Source organism: Chrysoperla carnea, chromosome 1 (genome assembly GCF_905475395.1).
Source record: "Chrysoperla carnea chromosome 1, inChrCarn1.1, whole genome shotgun sequence".
NCBI lineage: Eukaryota > Metazoa > Arthropoda > Insecta > Neuroptera > Chrysopidae > Chrysoperla > Chrysoperla carnea.
The window spans coordinates 86,155,206-86,177,116 of record NC_058337.1 but is presented as its reverse complement, the minus strand read 5'-3'; the positions used below and the strand labels follow the sequence as shown (position 1 = coordinate 86,177,116).

The 21,911-nt window shown below is 27.6% G+C and overlaps 1 protein-coding gene across 1 annotated transcript; it reads left to right on the top strand.

The window, feature by feature from the left end:
* Positions 1-2,738: 2,738 nt before the first annotated feature.
* Positions 2,739-21,187, top strand: LOC123291745 (the record flags this gene model as incomplete). Its single annotated transcript, XM_044872150.1, has 5 exons — positions 2,739-2,766; positions 16,398-16,638; positions 16,701-16,834; positions 20,262-20,414; positions 20,974-21,187. Coding segments are annotated over 5 exons (717 nt in total), but the record flags the coding sequence as incomplete, so codon positions are not given.
* Between the last annotated feature and the right edge of the window lie 724 nt (positions 21,188-21,911).

The following is a 21,911-nucleotide window of genomic DNA, read 5'->3' as shown; positions in this document are numbered from 1 at the left end:
AAAGTCAGGTTAATTTAATGATTGGTTGCAGAGTTTCTAGTCCGTATCTCAAAAACTATTCGACCAGTCACCAAATGCACCCGATCTATGCACTTTTTGGGTCAAAATTACCTTATATGCAGAGTTTTATCGAAATTGGAGATTAAAAAAATTTCTCGATTCTCTGCAATTTTTTTGAGGGATACCCCTTTGATAAAATCGAGAAAAACGCAACAAAATTTTTTTTTGGAATTTGATGAAAATCGGTGGATGGGGAAATTTTGATCTAAAAAGTATAAAAATCAGGTTAATTTAATGATTGGATGCAGAGTTTCTGAGATATCGTAATATTTGGATCGATTTCAATCCGTATCTTAAAAACTATTCGACTAGTTATTAAATTCGCCCGATTTTTGCACTTGTTGAGTCAAAATTACCTTATATACTGAGTTTTATCGAAATTGGAGATTCGAGGAAAAAAATTGCTCGATTTTTTGCAATTTTTTTAAAGCGTGTAGTTGTGACAATCACATCACTATTTTGTTATAATATTAATATTATTAAAAACAACAATATTTAAAATTTGTTAGACGTATGGTAGTTGTATCACATTCTTGGCACCATTCGCTATATTTGATCTCGCGATGAGATTGAGACCAGTGTTCCCAACTTAGTGGTTTTACCACTAAAACTAGTGGTTTTTTTCTACTATTTTTCTACGTTTAGTGGGAAAATAATTTAAATAATTTAATATTTTAATATCATTTCTGGCAATATTATTGTTCTTTAGCTGTTTTTTAGTGGTTTTTTATCGCCTGTTTAGTGGGACTTAGAGTTGAAAGTTGGCAACACTGATTGAGACTACCTCATATTGGTTGGTATAAAGAATTTTTTTTTCAGTGCGTATTTTCGGGCAGTAATTGACGTACATTTTTATCTTTTGTATACAACTGACAGCGTTTTCGTTGTACTAGTGATGTGTTCATTTTGTAAGACTACGATTCAGTAACTTAATTAAAGTAATTGCACGTGATACTGTTTAGTCAGATATTAACAAGTTAATAAAAAAAGATGTATAAAAATTAATATACAAAAGATATTTAGAGCTAATCAATTATTTCAATATGATATTCATATACAGCATGAAAAGCGTGATATACTGAACAGTTTTATGATCTAAAATACTTTTTTTCAAAATAGAGCTTCGGAAAATGTATAGAAAAATACTTTTCTAAAAATTTATTCAAAATATTTTTCTTTCGCGTGGTTTTTGAATAGGATGTATTCTTGATTTAACAAGTGAAAACACACAATTGACTCAGTTAATTGTTGAAATATCTTGTATAGAAAGTGTTTAATATCAGTGCTCGCATTATTTTATCATTATAAATTAGAAGAGTTTAAAAAACCAACACAACAATGGCGACTTTTCGGTTGCATTTGTTGGATTTTCGAAAGTTTCGCAAATTTTTGGAAGAATTTTCTTGAATTTAAAAAACCACGTTTTCGTCATGAAGAAAATTTATCTCAGATTCTGTTTATACAAAAAAAAAAAAAAAAACTTTACCTTACGGCGCGTTACAAAAATAAAACATAAAAAAACTTTGATTTTTGACGTTTAAACTTCAAAAACTAATAAAATTGACGTATAAATTTTATCTTTTACGATATTTTTAAAGCATTAAAAACATTTACGTGATACAAATATTATTTTTATTCATAATTTTATTTATAACTTTAAATTCAATGAATATAAATAAGTTGCTAACTTGACTAGTCATGTGACGTTCGAACTACTTTGAAAGAGTTGACTTGAAAGATACAGAAAGAGGAAATTTTCATGATAAATTTTCGTTGCTGGTTTTGGATACTACTTACTATTAACGGGATACAGTTTCGTTAATTATCTGTGAAATTGGATAATATTTCGATTAATATTAGGCAAAACGGAATTTTTACAATAAGTTTTAGAAAATAAACTTTTCTACAATTTGTCTTCTTCTTTGTTTTTCTCTAAGTTTAATAAGTTTAATGTTTACAGCACTACCAACACTAATTTCAATTTTACAAAAATTAATTGAGATATTTTCAATATTACAAAGATAATTAATAGCCGGCTCCAAAAACTTTAAAGTAACCTTTGAATTTTATTCCTCTGCTCTTCGAATTCAGTAGTTTTAGACACCCTGTATAGGTTTTATATTTAATCCAGAATTCAGTGGTAGACATATTTGTTATCCTGCGAGCCGTGTAAAAACTAACAGATCATCAATTAGTACTCTAGCTCTATTTTTCGACATGTGTATACTACTGCAATTGTAAATGAAATAAATAAATGTCAATATACTTACTTACAATAGAAAATACTTATAATTGAGAAGACTTTTATGTATTTATTTATAACACAATACTAAAATGACGGTTAACAAGCAGTGAAAGTGGGATTTTCAGTAATAAACACAAGCTAAAATAAAAAAAATAAAAGAGAAGGAGGCAAATTTAATCTTGTAATATTTATAAAATAATATAATTATTCTTATCACTTTGTGCATTTTATTAAATAATACAATATTACTTTAAGAGTTCGGATATATTCTCATCTTCCGAACAACCATTGTAACAACGAAAACCTACCCATAAAAGTTTAATAATTTTTGGGTGGCTGGTTTTATAATTTTTTTGTTTTACTTCTGTTTTTTTGAGGTTTTTATCTTTCAAAAATGCTCCTTAAATTTAATTTTTTATGTTTGTGTGTATTTATTACAAAAATTTCTTCGACAGAAATTCGTAAGTATTTGCTTATTAATTTTTTTTATAATTTCACTAATTAATTAATTTATTTTATTGTATATATTCCAAATTAAAATGGGAAACACAAATCAATATAGCTTTTAATTTTTCTTCAATTGTTATTTCGAGATGAATAGGATCCTTATATTTCTACCATGAAATAAGTTGAAAAATCATACAGTTAGTCTATTGAGATTTTGTATAATTATAATAAAATATTGAAATGTGGTTTTCTGCGAATATTTTAAATTTATATTAAAGGATAATTTTAGAAATAAAAATTATAGCAAATTGATATTAAAAAAGTTTTCGGAAAATTATTTCCCAACTAGTTGAAATAATTTTTTTGTTTGTAGCCGGTTTTGTAACATGATTAAGGTTTAAGTTACAAAGCCGGGTTAACAAATTTTTCCTGAAATGAAATATTTGCTATTGCAAAAATATCCAGGTGTCTGTTCATAATTGATATTAGATAATTAAAAAATAGAGTTTATAAAAAATTTATTACATAAGGAAGATATAACTAAGCTGTAACGTCAATCAAATCATGCCACTTCTGTATTTCCCAAAATAATATATTTTTTCGACACAGATCATTTATAATAGATACCGTTAAACAATTTGGGACAGTTGAAGATTTCATTGGAGAATGGTTGAGTGTTATTATTAGGTATAATAAAAAATATTATTCAGTGAAAAATCTAGAAAGATGTACGATTTAAATGGCAGGACGGTTTTGCCAAATCTCCCTTAGATAAGTACCTATATAGAAATACATTACAAACTTTTATAAACATTATTTGTACTATTTACTGTAAGCCCTTTTTTTTTCTGCGTTAAATAAAATCTGAAAAGAATGAAACAAGCCAAGAAGTTTTTCTAATGATTTTAATAGTTGGGACCAATTTTTTAAAGTATGTAAACTACTGGGCTTGTTTCTTTCTTTTCAGATGTTATTTAACTCACTCCGGCTTTTTCATTTTTTTATTATTTATTTTATTTTAGACTTATTAGTGTCCCGGCACTAAAAAAACCCTTTTATTATAATTTATTAAAACTTTTAAAACCAATTTATTATTTCTTATTTTAAACATAACATGATAAGTCCCCGGTCTGACACATATATGGCGTCGCTAGTATTAAATGCATATTATTTTTATATAGTACCAACCTTCAAATGATTCGTGTCAAAATTTGACGTCTGTAAGTCAATTAGTTTGTGAGATAGAGCGTCTTTTGTGAAGCAACTTGTGTTATTGTGAAAAAAATGGAAAAAATGGAATTTCGTGTTTTGATAAAATACTGTTTTCTGAAGGGAAAAAATACAGAGTCCGGAAACTCATTATCAAGCCAAGTTTTTGCTTCCACTGTATTTTTTCCCTTCAGAAAACAGTATTTTATCAAAACACGAAATTCCTTTTTTTCCATTTTTTTCACAATAACACAAGTTGCTTCACAAAAGACGCTCTATCTCACAAACTAATTGACTTACAGACGTCAAATTTTGACACGAATCATTTGAAGGTTGGTACTATATAAAAATAATATGCATTTAATACTAGCGACGCCATATATGTGTCAGACCGGGGACTTATCAGCCAACCTATTAACTTATATAGGTATATTTTTGTTATCCCATCTTAATTTCTTTTATTTTGAAAACCCTATTCGTACCAAAAATTTGATATTTTGTCGATTTTTCTATCTAAAGAACACCTCTATCTAAGGACCCTTCGATTTTTAAGACGAATAAAACGATACCCTTATTTCCGAAATCCATTGAGCCGTATGGAAGATACGAAGGAATAAAGAAATTTATAAAACAATCACCACTCCTAGCGAAAAAAATAACCACTCCTTGAAAGTCGGGTGATAAAGAAAGGTACAGTTTTTAAAAATTTATCGACACCATGAGAAAATAACTCTTTGAGAAAATAATCACTTAAAATTTTCGTTGCTTAAAAATAACACATGAAAGACAGACATCACATAGAGTATCACTTAGTAGAGCCTTCCAACCTTCCGGTTTTACATGCTACAATTCGGAAAAGCTTAGTTAATATTTTTAATAGGGCTTCACACGAGACGAGACAAGGAGACCTTAATCTCCTCGTTCGCATAAAATTATTTTACTCTCGTTTTACCCTCGTCTCTAACACAAAAAGGCAATTTAAATTTATATCGGCTTTTTAAATTAGATTCTCCTTGATTAGGTAATTTACACGGTTTTGTCTCGAATATTATGATCTCGAGTAAGTCCCGGCTAGTTTTTTAAACAGTTCGGTCTCGATATTGTCTCTATTATTGTAATGAGTTCTGTCTCCCGTTTCTGCGAAGTTAAGAGTCAGCATTTGAAATCTAAAGCAAATAATTTTCGTTAACTACACGGTAAAAATTTTTTTTGTCGATATCACTATGTAAGTATAGTTGTGAACGTAATACTGTACTAGAATGGTTTTTATACTGTACAGTGTTGTTAATAACACCATAATTATGGATTTTACGGCAATATCATATAGAGTATTATCAGATACTTTTTGAGTATCTATCGATATACCATACCAGCATTGTAATAAAAGCCATAAATTTCTTACCGTGTATGTAAGTAGGCAATATATTATGTGTCTCATATTACTGTTTGTTAAGAATTGGTGTTTTAGTACTTTTGTTCGAAGATACTTTTTAGGACAAAGGATATAAATTTCTTAGTCAGTAAAAAGCAAAGAATAAAGCTAATTATGCAACCAATTGCATCATTATATTTAATAAGTGTAAAGAGTGACACTGAATATAATTTTACTAAACAATGTTTTGATACATTAGTAAAACCTGTTGATATTTTTTATCCTTTTCGGTTCATTCAATCTATGATTAAAATAACTACTATTTCTTTTGATTCCTAAAATAGAGTCTTGCATTTGAAAAACATTAATGTCAATAACCTATAGGGTTAGCAGCAATTTGATTCGTTCCAGGTAATTTTCTATGACTTTTCATTATGCCTGAATATAATAGGGTATTCCAATATGTTTGAAAAAGTACTTCAAAATGTTGATTTTGATAACAAAAAGCCACAAAAAATTATATTCTGGCAAAATTAACACGCTTTCTTGTCCTAAAACTAAATTTTAAACCTTTTTTATTCCGTCAAAAACGTTGTCATCCGTTTTGGTGACGTAATATTGGTAAAATCAACAGTCATTACTTCAAAACATTTCGAAGCAGTAAATCACCCCATAGCGGAACTCATACCACAATCCACTTCTATGTTGATTTTTGGTTGTTGATTCTCTCTTTCTGCGTTTCTAATATTTATGTCATTAAAAAAATGTGCTATCTGTTTCAAAAATTCTTCGCAATCATTGTCTTTTTTACTACACATTAGGTATCGTAATGAGAGCATATTAATTTTTTTTCCAAACAAATCATTTTCATTTCTTTAGTATTGACATTAGAAATTTTCCTTTTTTTTTTTGATTCTGTCAAAAAATCTTCTACCGCACTTGTCACTGTATCAACTATCAATACTTTCACTTTCATCAGTTTTTACCTTCTGTTTTATCAGGCCCTTAGTGGTTATTATTTGCATTTTTATAATAGGTGCAAATGAAATGCACTGATGAAAGAACACGGTTAAATTTGACAGACATGTACCCAGATGTTAACACTGAACTGACAGTTTTTGCCTTTATGACATTGTATCAGGACTCGCCCGTTTTTTAGGTCACATGATATACAGTTTAAAAAATACGATTTTTAATTTGAATATAATAAAACAATGATGTGCTTTTATGACTCAAAATCAGAATATTCAAGCATATTTCAACAATAATTTTTATCAAATTTCATAATTTAGTTTTCACTACCGAAAGTACCCTATACTGGAATATACCTTTAAGATTATAGTATTGGTTTCGTGTATTTCTGGCATCATTCATTAAAAAATACGCACCACTAATTGGGTCGGACCAGATCAATCCAAGAGCAATCCAAAATTTGATTTTCGAGGATAAAACGACATATCACTTACGTGGGTCTTAGATTGGACAAAATTTCGACACATATATAGAGTAAATTGAGTAAAAGCTTCCCACTGGAAAAAGTGTTGACAATTATTTACAATAGATATATTTTCGAAAAAGTATAGAACGTAATTATTTTGATCAGGTAAAAAGATAAATATTAATGAAAGTGAAATAAGAAAAGAATTTATTTTCATTGGAAAATTCTAAGATTGAATGTCCTAGAAATTGAATTTTTAGTATACAAAATATCTGAATTTAATTTCCTCCAGATAAATCATTTTATGAAATAAATACAATATAAAGTGCATTTGATTAACGAACAATTAAAAAATAAAATAATAAATATTATAATTGTAATTATGATTATAATTGCATAGAACAAATTTTTTATATAATTATTACGAAATTATAATTATTTAACATTCTTTTTACTTTATGTTTTAACTATTTTACGAGTACTTTAAAAGAACTCGTTAACCTTATTTAAAAATTCACTATTTTTGTATGTTGATTTTCTTTGTAAAAAATTTTAGTTCAACATCAAATATAGATAAAACATAAAATAACGTGTTTCAAAACTTGAAGTAGATTAAGAAGTTAAGGACCTTCCCTTCCTTATAGATGATTCTACGAAAATTATTATATTTTTTTTCTACATTTTTTTATATTTACGAATTAAATGTAATTCATTCAAATATGATTTTAAAAATGGTCAAATTCCAAAGAAATTTTCCATAGGTGGCTGGAATTTTATAAAATGAATGAATTCCTAAAATTCAGTAGAATCGGAGCAGAAAAATTTAAACACATCTTCTCAATAAAGTGAAATATAAGTTGGCACTTTTGACGTTGCACTTACATATAGGATATATCATCAACTGATATTAAGAAAAAAGTGTAATATATAAGAAAACTTCTTCGAATTTTTGTTATTGTACCCTGAAACTTCAAATTACGAATATTAAAATAGTCTTTGGAAGCTGTATTTTTTTTTTTTGATTTTTGAGCCTTTTTGGATTTTTTAAGAGAGCTTAACCTAAAAGCTTATGCTGCTATTCTCCAAAATACGAAAGTAACAATGTTCAAATAACATTTTAAAACACCTCAGCTTGTAAGAAACACCCAACTCTTTTAAAAGTATATTCAACATCGTAAAGAATAAATTGGCAGTACATAGTCAGTGTGGTACTGCAGTCGTGTAAGTCCGACCCCTGTAGTCCACACGACTAGCTTCCCAGAGGGGGAAAAACATTAAAAAAAGGTCTTTTTAGCCTGCCTTCATTGATTATTCTTCGAATGACGAAACACGATGATGTGTTTTACCCACCTTTCAGATTCTGTCTATTCATTTTTTTCCGGTTTTTTTATTACCATTAAAAAACGGCTCAACTAATTCTAAAACTCTTTCAGTTCTTAAATACGCGATTTCGCGTCGAATAAGCCCACTCACGTGTTAATGTCATAACTGGTTAGCGAGATAATCGAGGCGAAACAATCCGAACGAACATACGCACATACGTACACACACACACACACACACACACACACACACACACACACACACACACACACACACACACAGACATCACATTGAAAAGGTTTGATTCGGATATTGCGGCCTTGAAACCGCGGAAAAATGTAAAACTAGGTTTTTTCAAAAACGGCCCCATTACATTAACTTCCTCTGGGAAGTTAAAAATTATTTTATACTTTTTAGTCCACACTACCTATACTTGAGTATATTTTTATTAGTTATAAAAACCATAAACTAGATATAATTTACTAGATCCCTCGCTCAATAAACATACTTCTTCTTATCACCTATATCGTATTTCATTTATAATACTTTGCACACAAATTCGAACAGCGTATTTTTGAACACAAAATTTTAAAGCATTGTATATTAATTATAATAAGAGGTAACGCGCATGAAAATGTAAACTAATAACAAAAAATGATGGTTGAATTACAAGTCAACGTAAAATAAAAATCGGTGACATTACGGAATGTTCTTTTTGCTTTGCGCTGTCTAAACTTTCCGATATCTAACATGTTGAATTTTTCAACGATTAATTTATTAACGATTCGTGAAAAAATACACGACTTATATTCCTCGAATCATAGCGCATTCGCTACAAGCTGAATTTTTAATTTGCATTTCAAAGAAGTGATTAATCTCTTGTAGTAGTTACAGCATGTTGCAGGCAATGGATTGTAACATAATAATATTATCGTGTGGGTCGGGGTCATCCTTGTTGCATAAACATATTTATAAAGAAATAGATACATGTGTTCACTAAAGTATTAATTGATTAAGTAACATGATTACTTATTTCATTTATATATTGAAATTTTCATTGTTATTTACAACAGTTACTGTTGTTAATGATTAGAATATTAATTAATTATTTATTTAATATAATAAATACATATTTATTAAATAAATAATCAATGAAAAATTTTATTTATAAACAAAATCTATAACGTACAGTAGAGTCTCGGAAAACTGGATATTCGCAAACGCCCAGTAATCGAAACACTTTTCATCCGCCTGCACTTAGCACACATGGATCTATCAATCTATCAAAAATTGCATTGCTTGTTTGTTTATACATCTAATATATGATTCATTTTATAACAATGACACTTGTTAAATGCTGTGTATACAGTCTCGCTTAAATACATACATTCCAATAACGACTTTGTTTATAATGATATTTTCTATACAATGCAAGTAATCGGAACAAATACAGTATTCGGAAAACGCTCGGTTTTTATGAAGTTCCGATTATGTAGACTCTACTATATTATTATTGTTGATGTTTAGATAAACAATAAAAATAATTGTTATTTTTAAAATGCTTTGGTTTACTAGATGCGCATAAGTTTCAACATATTTCTATATTTATTTGTACATTGTGTCATAGGAACGACTAGACACACGAATAGTCCTCCATCCATACTCTCGCAGAAGATCCTCGCCGAGAATATTCACCAAAGTTAGCCGAAGTGAAGCACTCACCACCACTTTTTTGTTTTACTTCTCAAGTGTCTCATGGCTTTTTCTGAGCCCGAAGTGCCAACAGCTGCTCCTGCGGTAGCTCTCTGTGCATTATAACAAACCACAAAAGTTTATGAGCTTCACACGTAATCACAAGAATGTGGAGATGATACTTGCCTGAAGTCGGAAAAGGCGAGGTAACGACAGGCGAGACACCAAAAGTATCGCCCGACTTTGTGCTACTTCGCGGCAGTATGGTAGAGGCTTAAGCTTTTAGGAGTTATGGAATTGATTTACCTTCTAGCATTTTAATAAAATTATGTATTTAATGCGTATTTAAAAATCTTTGCTGTTTTACAAACTAACTAATTTAAGTACAAATCTTTTTTCATTTGTTTATTGACCTTACCAAGGATGTCTTGAATGCAGGTACAAATGTTTTTTTGTAAAGATGTCTCGACTATTTGCTTCTTGAATTTTTACATTAAAAAAAAAACTTGGCGTGATTGAATTTAAAACCTTTCTGTATCTAATTGAATTTTGGAGTGTAATAATACAGTCACCATTAGCAAATTTTTGATCTCAAGTTGACTGTTAACATCGTGAAATGGACGAACTGATTCCAATATGGTTATGAAGGTTGTCGAATGGGGATACATCTAAGCACAGGGTTGAATCGCTTACCTTATAATGACTTCTGGCAAACAGTAAAGAAACCAAATAGGCAGTCTGCAGTAAAAGCATGCGGTATCTTTTCTATGGCCACCGTAGATAGGTTGTTTGCTATCTTTTGTCCAACGACGAATTATTTTTTTCAGTCTTTGCTATTTTCTTTCAATTTTTTTTAAAATTGCACTCGTTGTTAAGAATATTCGTATGATAAAATTCATCAAGATTTAAAAAACTTAAACGGATCATTTTACTACAAAATCTTACCTATATTTCATTATATAAATTAAATAAGCCTTAAGAACATTACCAAGCATTAAAAAATTGTATAGTCAGTAGAAATATTGGAAATGACAGAATTATATATAGAAAAATATCTCCATCAAACTGAAATAGGTGAGTCAAATGAAAAAAAAAAAAAAAAATCAGAAAATTCTATTAAATAAATAAAAAATGAAAATATTAAGAAATTTAAAATATTCCATACATTTTCTATGTTACACACTGTATGTATAGCATTTAATTGTAAGAGTAATGACACTACACATTTAGATTAGTCACTTTTAAATTGCAATTCCTTTCAAAAAGATATTTGGTTGCATTTTTAGTTCCCACATTTTCTTACAACTACATGTAACTAATTATTATTTCAATGTTTGGTAGTACCTTTATTAAGTCTTAAATAGAAAAAAATTAAAACTTTTTATCGGAATAACTTCTAACAGTTTTCTATTTTACCAAATTACGTTTAGTCAGTGTAAAATTTTGTCACGCAGGAGATGTATAAAATATATAAAACTGCAGTTAGAATTTATAATATATTGAGGCATTGAGAATGTACTCTGTAAGGGTGGAAGAATCGGGGACTTGCGCTTCTTTTATATGGATCCTAAAATCATAATCTTTTAAATACAGTATGTCGCATTTAAGATGCAGACACGTTCATATTTTCGTTACTATTAGGAATATCGATTTTTACGAGATATTCTATTGTTTAATTTGAAAATATCTGAAAACTAACAATAAAAGGCTTCTCCCTATCATGAAGTTTTGCTACTCACAGTTTTATTACCTCAAAATATTACAAGATAATTATTTACAGTACTATTGATTACCAGCAATAGATGTGACAAAACTGTAGCCGCCTGTAGGAGTATTTCAAATTATTGGTTTGAAAATAATATCTTTGATATAAGGGCGAGAAGACCAATTAGTCCACTTGCCATTATTTTTACATTTAAACTACATTTATTTCATTTTTCTCAAGATGGGTACCAAAACGCTTTTTCAATTCCGCTTGAAATCGAGCACTGATTTCTTATAACCTTTTTATTGTATTTTTAACTATTAAAAATTAATGTTTCTAAAGAAATATCACAATAGAAAATAATACGATTATTTATTTTTTCCAAATATTGATTACATGTGTTCATTGATATGACATATCAATCTTGATACAACCTTATGTCACGTGACACAAAATTTCCTTTTCGCACCTCCACCATGAAAAATTTGCCAACTCACCACAATTTTTTAATTTTTATAAAACTGTGACTAGTACTTTTTTAAATACCTTTGCAACCTATCTCAATTGAGTTTAAATGAAATGTAAGTAAGAAATAAACCTCAAGGTTTGATGCTTTTGTTTGTATGGGAAATTTTAGTTAACTGTTCTCCATACATAAAGAGTCGTTTATAGAAATGCATATAATTTCGTAATTAATTGTGTAAACAAAAGTAATTAAGGAGATAAATATTTATTATTTCTTTATTATTATTTAGTGATCACCTTCAGTTTGTATTGATTTGTTCTTTTATTATATTTATATTGTGCAATTATTTTATTTGCACTTTGCAAAATTTCTTTTGTCAATTGTAAATTTTGATTTGTTTGATTGGGAACGGTTGTATAAATATATAAAGAGCACAAATATATTGAAACTAAGATTAAGGTATTGTGGACTTTGTCAAAATATACTGGAAAAATGTAATGATATACAGATAATAGTAACCCATGTAGAAAAACATTTTATATAGTATGTATACAGGCATTATATATATTAAAAATAATAATCATAAATTTATACGTTACATATATTATGTATGTGTTTGTTTGTAATATCATAGACTATATCCACTGAGGAATAGAAAGAAGAAATTATAGAAAAATGGTGTAGATCAAATATGTAGTTCAAGTATTTACTATTTTAACCACAAAATGCCAGTAAAACTCATTTCTGTCAGTTAAACGATTTTCGTTAAATTCTCAGATGAGCAGTTTCTCAAAGCCTAGTTTTTAATTTCTAGAAATGAATTTCCGGGATCCGTATTCTCACAACACCTGGTAAATTATCTAATCATTTCAGATGTTAATGTAAATCGTAAGAAAATGACTAATTTTCCAAGTCTAATATTAACAATAATTAAATTAGTGAATAATTATTAAATAAATACATTTTATAATATGTTTAAGATAGCCAAGTAATATAGGTATAATAAACTATTGTATTCTGTTGTATGTTGTAACTATTGCAGATCTAATATTTAATTTGAATAATTATTATAATAATTTATATAAATATATTATTGACATAAATTTATTAGCAAATATTATTATTTACTCTGTTATTTAATACTGTTCAGGTGTATGAATATATAATATATAAACTATAAACATGGTTTTAGAATGGCGAAGACAATTAATTTTGAATCGAAATGTTACATGAAATTGCTTGAAAATAGAAGATAACTATGATAGAAATTTTGTTATTATCAAAAGTAAAACTCTAAAACAAAATTCATAAATTTTCCCAAATTTTTTTTACCATCTTAAAATAAATAAACAATTAATTTGAGAAACTTGTATAAATTGTATATTTAAGTGAATTATATATAAATTGTATTTTTAACTGGATTAAGTAAATTATTTTTAACATCTTTCATAGTAAAATTACAAAAAAAGTATTTAAGAACATTAAAAATAAGTTAGAAAAATAACTCTTATTCTAATAATTAAGTTCGATTTCGATCAATCAGGCGTATACATTCTTCTAGACCGCTTAGAAAATTTTAGTTCTTAGAAAAATTATAAAACTACTAATACGGATTCCTAAAAACTTTTCGGCTACAAAAATCTACAAGCCTCATATTTTTTTTTGACACCCAATATTTCGGTTATCAGTTCAAACAAACATCGCAATCTCTATTTTATTTAACCATGAAATTTGCCGTAATTTGATATCACGATGATTGGCTGATTGATTGAATACAGAAGTAAATAGAAGTATCGCACTGAAAATTTATTATTTTTAGTCATGGCCTTAATTGGTTATCAAAATATTTTGCCTGCGTGATATATCTGTGAGCTCCTACATTAATGAGTCACAGTTATTTTATGTCCGCTCAGCAACACTCCCTTTATCCGAAGAGAGCAAAGCAAGAGATGTTTCTGAAATTTTAACATCTAAATGAGAACTCTAGGATATATCGAAATTAATTTCGATTTTTACCCCAATTTCCTAGATCAGTGATCTAGAAAATCGAAAATCAAGGAAATTGGGGCAAAAATCGAAATTTATATCTAAATAGATGTTATAAAATAACTATGTTTCTTAGGTACTCATACGTTCGGCGGAAGGCTGGACCAAAAAAAGTGTCCGACCAACATTTTTTTTTATAAACTTTATAAACTATTTTCTTGAAATATTAATAGTTCATTCAACGAAGCCGTGGTGGTGTATGTTAACATGTCTCGCTCCTCATGAGGACGGTAGTCGTATCAAAACCTATTCACATCAATAGATTTTGTTTAAAATTCTACTTTTTGATCTTTTTAGATTTTGATCTTCGATTTGGCAACCTCTGATTGCAAGTCATAGATGGTATAAATTATTAAAAAAGATTTTATTAACATTCCTCCATTGTTCTAGTTATTTAATTATACTTAATTTCTAACGATAGAGACATAGTTCGTGTTGAGCGTCCACGACACTTTTCATTATTTTTTATCCGTGAATAAGTACATAGCCATAAAGAAACATACTTTGTAATTAAAATAAGTAATTTGTGGCCCTGCAAGCTATTTTGTTTCACTAAAATAGTGTGTTTTAAAAAAAAAACATTTTGAAAAACAAATTTTTACAAAATTATTTTTCTAATCTTTAGACAGTTTGTTTTAGGTTCATCTTAATTATTATACGGAACCCTAAAACCAAAAAACTATTAACATTTTTAATGTAAAATTATTTTAAGGAAAAATATTTAACATTTTAATCAGGAAATTGTCAAACAATTCTTCACATTATTCTTAATTTATATAAAACAATTAATTAAAATATATTAATTAAAAAATTGATCTTTATTATAGTTTGAATAATTAATTGAAAAATTGATCTTTTCGATCCAAAATTGAAATAATTTTAATGGCATTAATAACATTTTACTAAACTTACATGTTACTAATATAATAAGTACAGCAGGTACTTATAAACACTTACTTATTGTTAAGTCAGTCGCTAAACATTGGTAACTTTCACCGTCATCATGTGTACACGCATCGAATCATACGTATTAGAAAGTCATTTAAAATTGTTAAAATTGTATTATTATGTACTTGCTTTATTTGAATGCCATTTATGACTTAAAAACATAGATCCAAATCGAAAAATTGGTATAGTATTTCTTAAATGATAATAATCAATCCTGTGCTTGTTGATAGTCTTATTGTAAAAAAAAACATTGATGCTATTTTGCAAGTTTAGTTATTAAAAATGACATTCATTAATAGTTCAGGTGCCAGTAGAAGTTTTAGAAAATTAGCATTTTTAATCGGAAAAAGTGTTGAAAATAAAATCGAAAATCCACCATACGGGACAAAAAACATAGAGTCTTATATAAAACGCGCCATAAAGGTTACAAACCTCTTCCAGCACCTGCACTAAAACGTAATAAAACAAACAAAAATAGGTAATCCATATAAGGTAACTGTTCAAGAAGTATTCCTCTTAATAAACAGGAAACGTACCTTCTCATGTTTTGAGGAAATGAAAATAGAAAATTTAGTTTTTTATACGTGCCCGTTTTTATAACCAGAGATCAACTTTGGTTATTAAATAGAAACACCTAATTTTATAAAAAATTCTTATTCTTTGTATAAAACAAGTAACTTTTGATAGAAAAGGTTTCTTCTTAGACAACATTGTTTTCGACATCAAATTTACTCTTACTGCTGCTAAATATTTTAGGAAAAATACAGGGAAAAAACTGTTTGGCAAAAGTGATTAAATATCGACAAGGATTTAAATGCCTGTTTAAAAATTAAAAATTTTTTTGGTGTTAAAAATCAATAAAAGTGGAAACTTTTAAGAAATCACTCTATATACAAATTAAACATATGACTTAATGTAACTTAATTGATTTAATCAATTAGTAAAATTAAATTATTCATTAAAATTTCCCTCTAAGGGCTTAACATGGAACGAAAATGGTAGATTATTAATAAAGGAAAAATTTAAATGTTATACGGAATATGTGACTATTTTTTAGGAATTTGATGACGTTATCGTATAGAATTTGATGACGATAAAACGAAATAATCATTTAATAACTTCGTAATCTTCTTTCATATTCTAAAATTACATTTTAAATCCCCTATTTTTGGATCATATTTTCATTTGCTGAAGTTAAGCTCGTTGATATTGTCCAGAATATTCAAATCTGTAATAAAAAATGTCTGATATATAATATTTAAAAAAAATGTTTCTAGTTTTTTTTGGAATAAATATAGCCTGTACAATTTATTATTTAAGTTGCAACCCAAATAGTGTCTTAATCCTGCTTTTCAACAGTGGCAATTCACCTTATTTTTCATCCAACCGTCATCCAGTTATGATATTGTAAGAAATTTCTTAACACAGTTTTCATTTTTATTACAGCCCCATATGTGAAGCAATGCCACGAAGAGGATCCAAAATTAATAGATTGTTATATCAAAGCGTTACATCATTTAAAACCATATTTAGCAAATGGAATACCAGAAATTGAGCTGCCATCAGTGGAACCATTTCAAATGGATGAATTGTCCTTATCATTAACTACTGGTCCAAATGGATATCGAGTATCATTAACTGAAATGGATATTTATGGTGCTAGTAATTTTACAGTAACTAAATTAAAGTAAGTCAATCTAAGAATCATATTTAAACATTTTAATTAATGATTATATTATTTCTACACAGGCTAAGTGAAAATGGTAAACCATTTGAAGCAGTTATTAAAATTCCATATATGAAAATTTTAGCAAAATATGCTAGTACTGGTGTATTAATTATTTTACCAGCAAGTGGGAATGGAACTTTTCATGGATCATTTGGTACGTTAAAATTAAAATTGCTTGGTATGCGTTACTATTTATAACCGTAATTTTGATCTAGTACCCGTTTTTATCATTCAGCGAACTAGCCCGCGTGTTTTTTCCCCAATGTGGCAATGGTTTACAGCCAAAAAATAATAATTGATTTAAATTGTAATTGTGTTGCTACTTACCATTTTTAATTTATTATGGGCATACAATCTTGGTAAAAACAATTACTCATATGATTTTAATAATACGGGTTACGCAAATGACCCTGGATAAATGATTCCATTATTACTAATTAAACATTTTTTTAAAAAGGAAAGTAAGTTTTAAAAATAAGATTTAGATATCAGATTTTAGATCACCGATATGGATTGGAATACTGTAATTTATTTAACCTGATTAGCAGTATGTTCCTAGGAATTAATTAAAAGAGGGAACTTTTCAATATTTTTAGTCATATTTTGTTGTTGCAAAAAGTAGAACCGAAAAATGTACAAAAATAGAAAAAAAAAACTAAATATATGGATAGCAAGAACTTTAACTAAATATATGGTTAGCAAGAAAATTATTGATTTGAGTCGGTAGTATATTTAAATTTTTTTTTACTTTTTAGTACATTTTTCGTCGGATCTATTTTTTACAAAAAATTTTACTTTTTATTAAGTTTTTGTAATACACAACTCAATATTAAAACTTTGAACAATAAATAACCTCTATGTACCCATCCTTAGAGAAGGAATTTTTTTTCCAAATTTATACCTATGGGAGCAACTTCAAAACATAACCTATCTAATTAAAAAAGAAATCTCAAAATCGGACAATTCTGTGAAAAGTTATGCGTGGCCATAATCAATATACGTAATTCAATTATAGACTGCAAGTTGAAGTGGCTTTGAAGATAAGCTTTGATAATTTTAAGTGGGGTAAACCCTAACGAAGCTCACTTTTATTTTGACCGTAGAACAGAGTTTTCCATTTAAAAAAAAAAACAACTTTGATACTTTTCGTGTTTTTTGACATCCTGCACATTACGAAAATGATTTTGAAATGTGTAGCCGTAATAAGCCTCCATCTATCTCAGAAAGAAAATTTTCTTCAAATCAAGCTAGCCTTAATCTTTCGAGTCAAATAACATATCGAAATGTATATCGAAATCAATGGTTTTTGAACAAAGTCTTATAGCAAAGCTATGGATTTTAAAATTTTCGATTCATAGATGGATACACATCGCGATTAAATTTATGTTTACCTAATCGAAAACGAAAGGATTTGTTGTATTCGTTTTTATGCATGTAGTATTATTTATTTTCACGTTATATCCAATCGCCGTTATTTCGTTATCAGACGATATATTACATTAAAAAAATTAATAACGATAAATTACGTTAAAAAAACGTTATCTCAGTAAATAAAATTTATTCTGCCATTTAGATGCTACGAGATAATGAAAAATATCATTTAAACACATTCGATAAAATCAATTAACACTTCCTGGCGTTCAGATAAAAGCAAATTTAAACTAATATGAATTGAAAATCTCCTACGCTTCAAGATTTTGAAGTCAGTCAAATTATTAAAATTGCTTCAAATCATTTTGAATGGGTCGCTGACTTTTGGAACATTCTGTATTATTATTACAGTATTAAGGTCCTATAACTCATATCTGCTCATATAGGTCATTAAATACCTGTAGGTAAACGAATATAATAAATATTGAAAATTTAATAATCGCAGATATACGCCAATTGTATAAAGATAAACTAAAGAATCGCATGCAAATATAATAATATATTGTGTACTACTTATATTAATGAATAATAATTAATATTATGCAATTTTATTTGAAAATATTAACGATTTATTATTATATTCTTTTCTAAATAATGTTAGATAATAAGCAATTACAATTATTAGTATACAGGCTGCACTTGGCAGCCTTGTCATACATTATATGAATAGGTACCTAGTTATTCGAATTGTTTATTATTAGAAAGTTTCGAGGTAAAAAATACTATCAATTCGCAAGTTGATCCCTTTTTATTTCAAACCCAACCAGGTAAAAATTGCCACGATAAGCAGGTAATATTTAGCATTTTTTAGCAGGCAAGTTTCAGTTCAAACGGAAGAAAGCCAGAATTTCAAAAATTGCAAATAATTATTAGGTCACTAATAATTGCGAAAAAAAATTTTTAAATTATTATTTAAAAAATTCAATTTTTTTTCAGAAACTTTGTTAAATTTTGATTTGGATAAACCAAATAATTTAAGGATCAATTCTATACACATTTTTCATTGCCGTGAAATCATTCTTTGATTGGCGTAAAACTTTATAGTTTCTTTAACTTTGGATATGTTATAGATTCATATTCTACATCCCTGGGTTCTTTTATTTTTCGAAAATAATGTATAATTTTCCCAATTTTCATTGTTCACACCCACGAACTTTTTCTAATTCCTCTGTACACTCTGCCCCAGAAAGTGGGTACAGGTTTTACCATTCTAAGTGATATAGCTGTAATATATCATACAGTAATATCACTTAGAATGGTAAAATCTGTGCACATTTTGTGATGCAGAGATACCTTGATGTGAATATGAATACCTTTAACATATAAAAATTTCAAATAATCGCAGTGCTTGAATTTCATTTCTAACTTTAACCATTCTTATATGGAAAACCGCTTTTCTTTATAAATTTTTTGTCCATATCAATTAAGAGGATTCTTAAAAAAATTATAAAGTTTCACGCCAATCAAAGAATGATTTCACGTCAATGAAAAATGTGAATAGAACAGTTTTAACAAAAACTTACTTATAAAATTCGCTTAAAAAATGAAGTTTTCTAAAATCGTATCTACAAAAAACATAAATTGTTTTATTGTTACCCCTTAACATGCATTTTAACCTTGTATCTTTTTTGATGATATTTTTTCCCCATTGCGATCCAAACATTTGAGCTTATTTATTATTCATTTTGTTTATTTTTTACTTAGTATTTTTTTCAAACACCGCTTTGACTCAAAATTAGAATATATCTTCACACAATACTCCTTTGACACTGAGATGGAGACATGAAGAATAATTAGTAATAAAAAACTTATTTAATATATATTTGCAACATTTTCTCGAACACTCTGTTTAAATTTATGTTGCAAATGAGTAATTTATAATTTTGATTGTACGTTTATAATTAATATTCAGGTTAATGTATTTTTTCAATAAAGTATTGTTTCATCAACATAGTATTAGGCTTAGTCAGCGGTGACTAAATGTAATCCCTTGGATTTATATTTAATGTTTTGACCACTAAAATTCTGCCCAAAAAAAAAAAAATAAATAAAACAATTGCAAACCTTGAAGAGTTAAATACATTTCTTATAAATATATATTTTAAGTAAAAAATTTTTAAATTAAAAAATGTTCTTTCTTATTTTTTTAGAGGATGCAACAGCTATTGTAAGAGGAAAAGTAAGTAATAGTCTACGAGATGATGGTCTCAATTATTTACATGTGGATACATTAAATGTGGACTTAAATGTACGTATGGCTAAAATGGCAGTGAAAAAAGTTTTCAACAACAACAGAATTTTAAGTACGTATTCTTTACATAAGGTATCCCAAAATTTTGTGACCTTTTAGTCACAATGATAGTAACCGTTTTCGAGATAATCAGAAAAGTATTTTATTTTTATACTTGGTATATTCTTTTGATTATTAAATATAGAATTACTTTTAATCTTATATTTCAATTTTATTGAATTCCGAAGAAAAGCTATTTCTCGAGTGAACTACCTTAAGTATTGGGATCGTTGACCCAAGAAATATTTACTTGTTAAAAGAACACTAACAGCCAAGTAATCGAATTTTTTAAAATTGTATATTATGTAATTTCTATTTTTTAATTAAGGATATAATTAAAGATTCAGAAAAAATTTTTAGGAATTTTATTGGATTTCATAAGATATTTCCAAACGAATTTTAACTGGTAGGTTTAAAATGATCTCCCTCTTAGGGAAATATAGCCTAAAAAATTCAAATAAATTTTTTTTAAGTTGGAGTATATAATACATTTTTATGAATATTTCTATCATTTATTATTTAAGTATGTCTTTCAAATATTTAATAAGTATTATGCATTTTTTTTGTTTTAGTTGAAGCAACAAATTTATTTTTACGAGAAAATGGTAATGAAGTATTAAAAGCAATGACACCGCAGCTACGTAAAAAATTGAGTGTTGTCTTCCAAAATATTGCTAATCAATTATTAACACATGTCCCTGTACAAACGTTCCTTGTATCAAAAGCATCATAATTTAATGAGAAAAAGATATAAGGTTGTAAAAATACTATTAATTAAAATTATAAATTTAAAAACTTATGTACCCTTATTTATATCTATAGATTAAAAAAATGTTACAAAATTGATTCGAGTGTTTTACTTCTAATTATCATTAATTATTTTAGTGAAACATTATTGATTCTCTTAAAGGCCATTTAAATTAGATGAAGCATAAAGTTAGCCTGTACTGTTTTATTAGCCTTATACTGGAGAGTCTGTAATATCTGATGAAATCAATCTAATCGTTTCAATAAGAAAAAAGCCGGTCTCTGGTATATAAATCAGAGGAAGGGGAACATCATAAAATTGCCTAGGGGACGGTATATGGTTGGTTTCACCCGTCTGATAACCAGGTGAGACGTATTTTTTATGAAATTTGATTGATTTTTAAATATTCCTATTATAGTTTTGGGAAGCCTATACCATTCTTTTCTTTATTAAATTATCATTTTCTTATTTAAGTCATTTGTTACCTATATTGACTTATCTGTACTTATGGTATGAACAGACCTACATCGATCTGTCAACCAATCGAAATTGGTATCAGAAGAAAGATAATTTAATTATCAAAATAATGGCATAGGTGCGTGCCTAAAAAAAACCGTTCATGAAAAAAATTAATTAAAATTAATTTAATTAGAAATAGCCATGCTAGGAGTCGATAGAAAAACTATGATAGTTATGAGTGAGTATGAGTGTTGAGTATGAGTTTTTATAAATCAATAAAATTTCATAAAAAATATGTCTCAT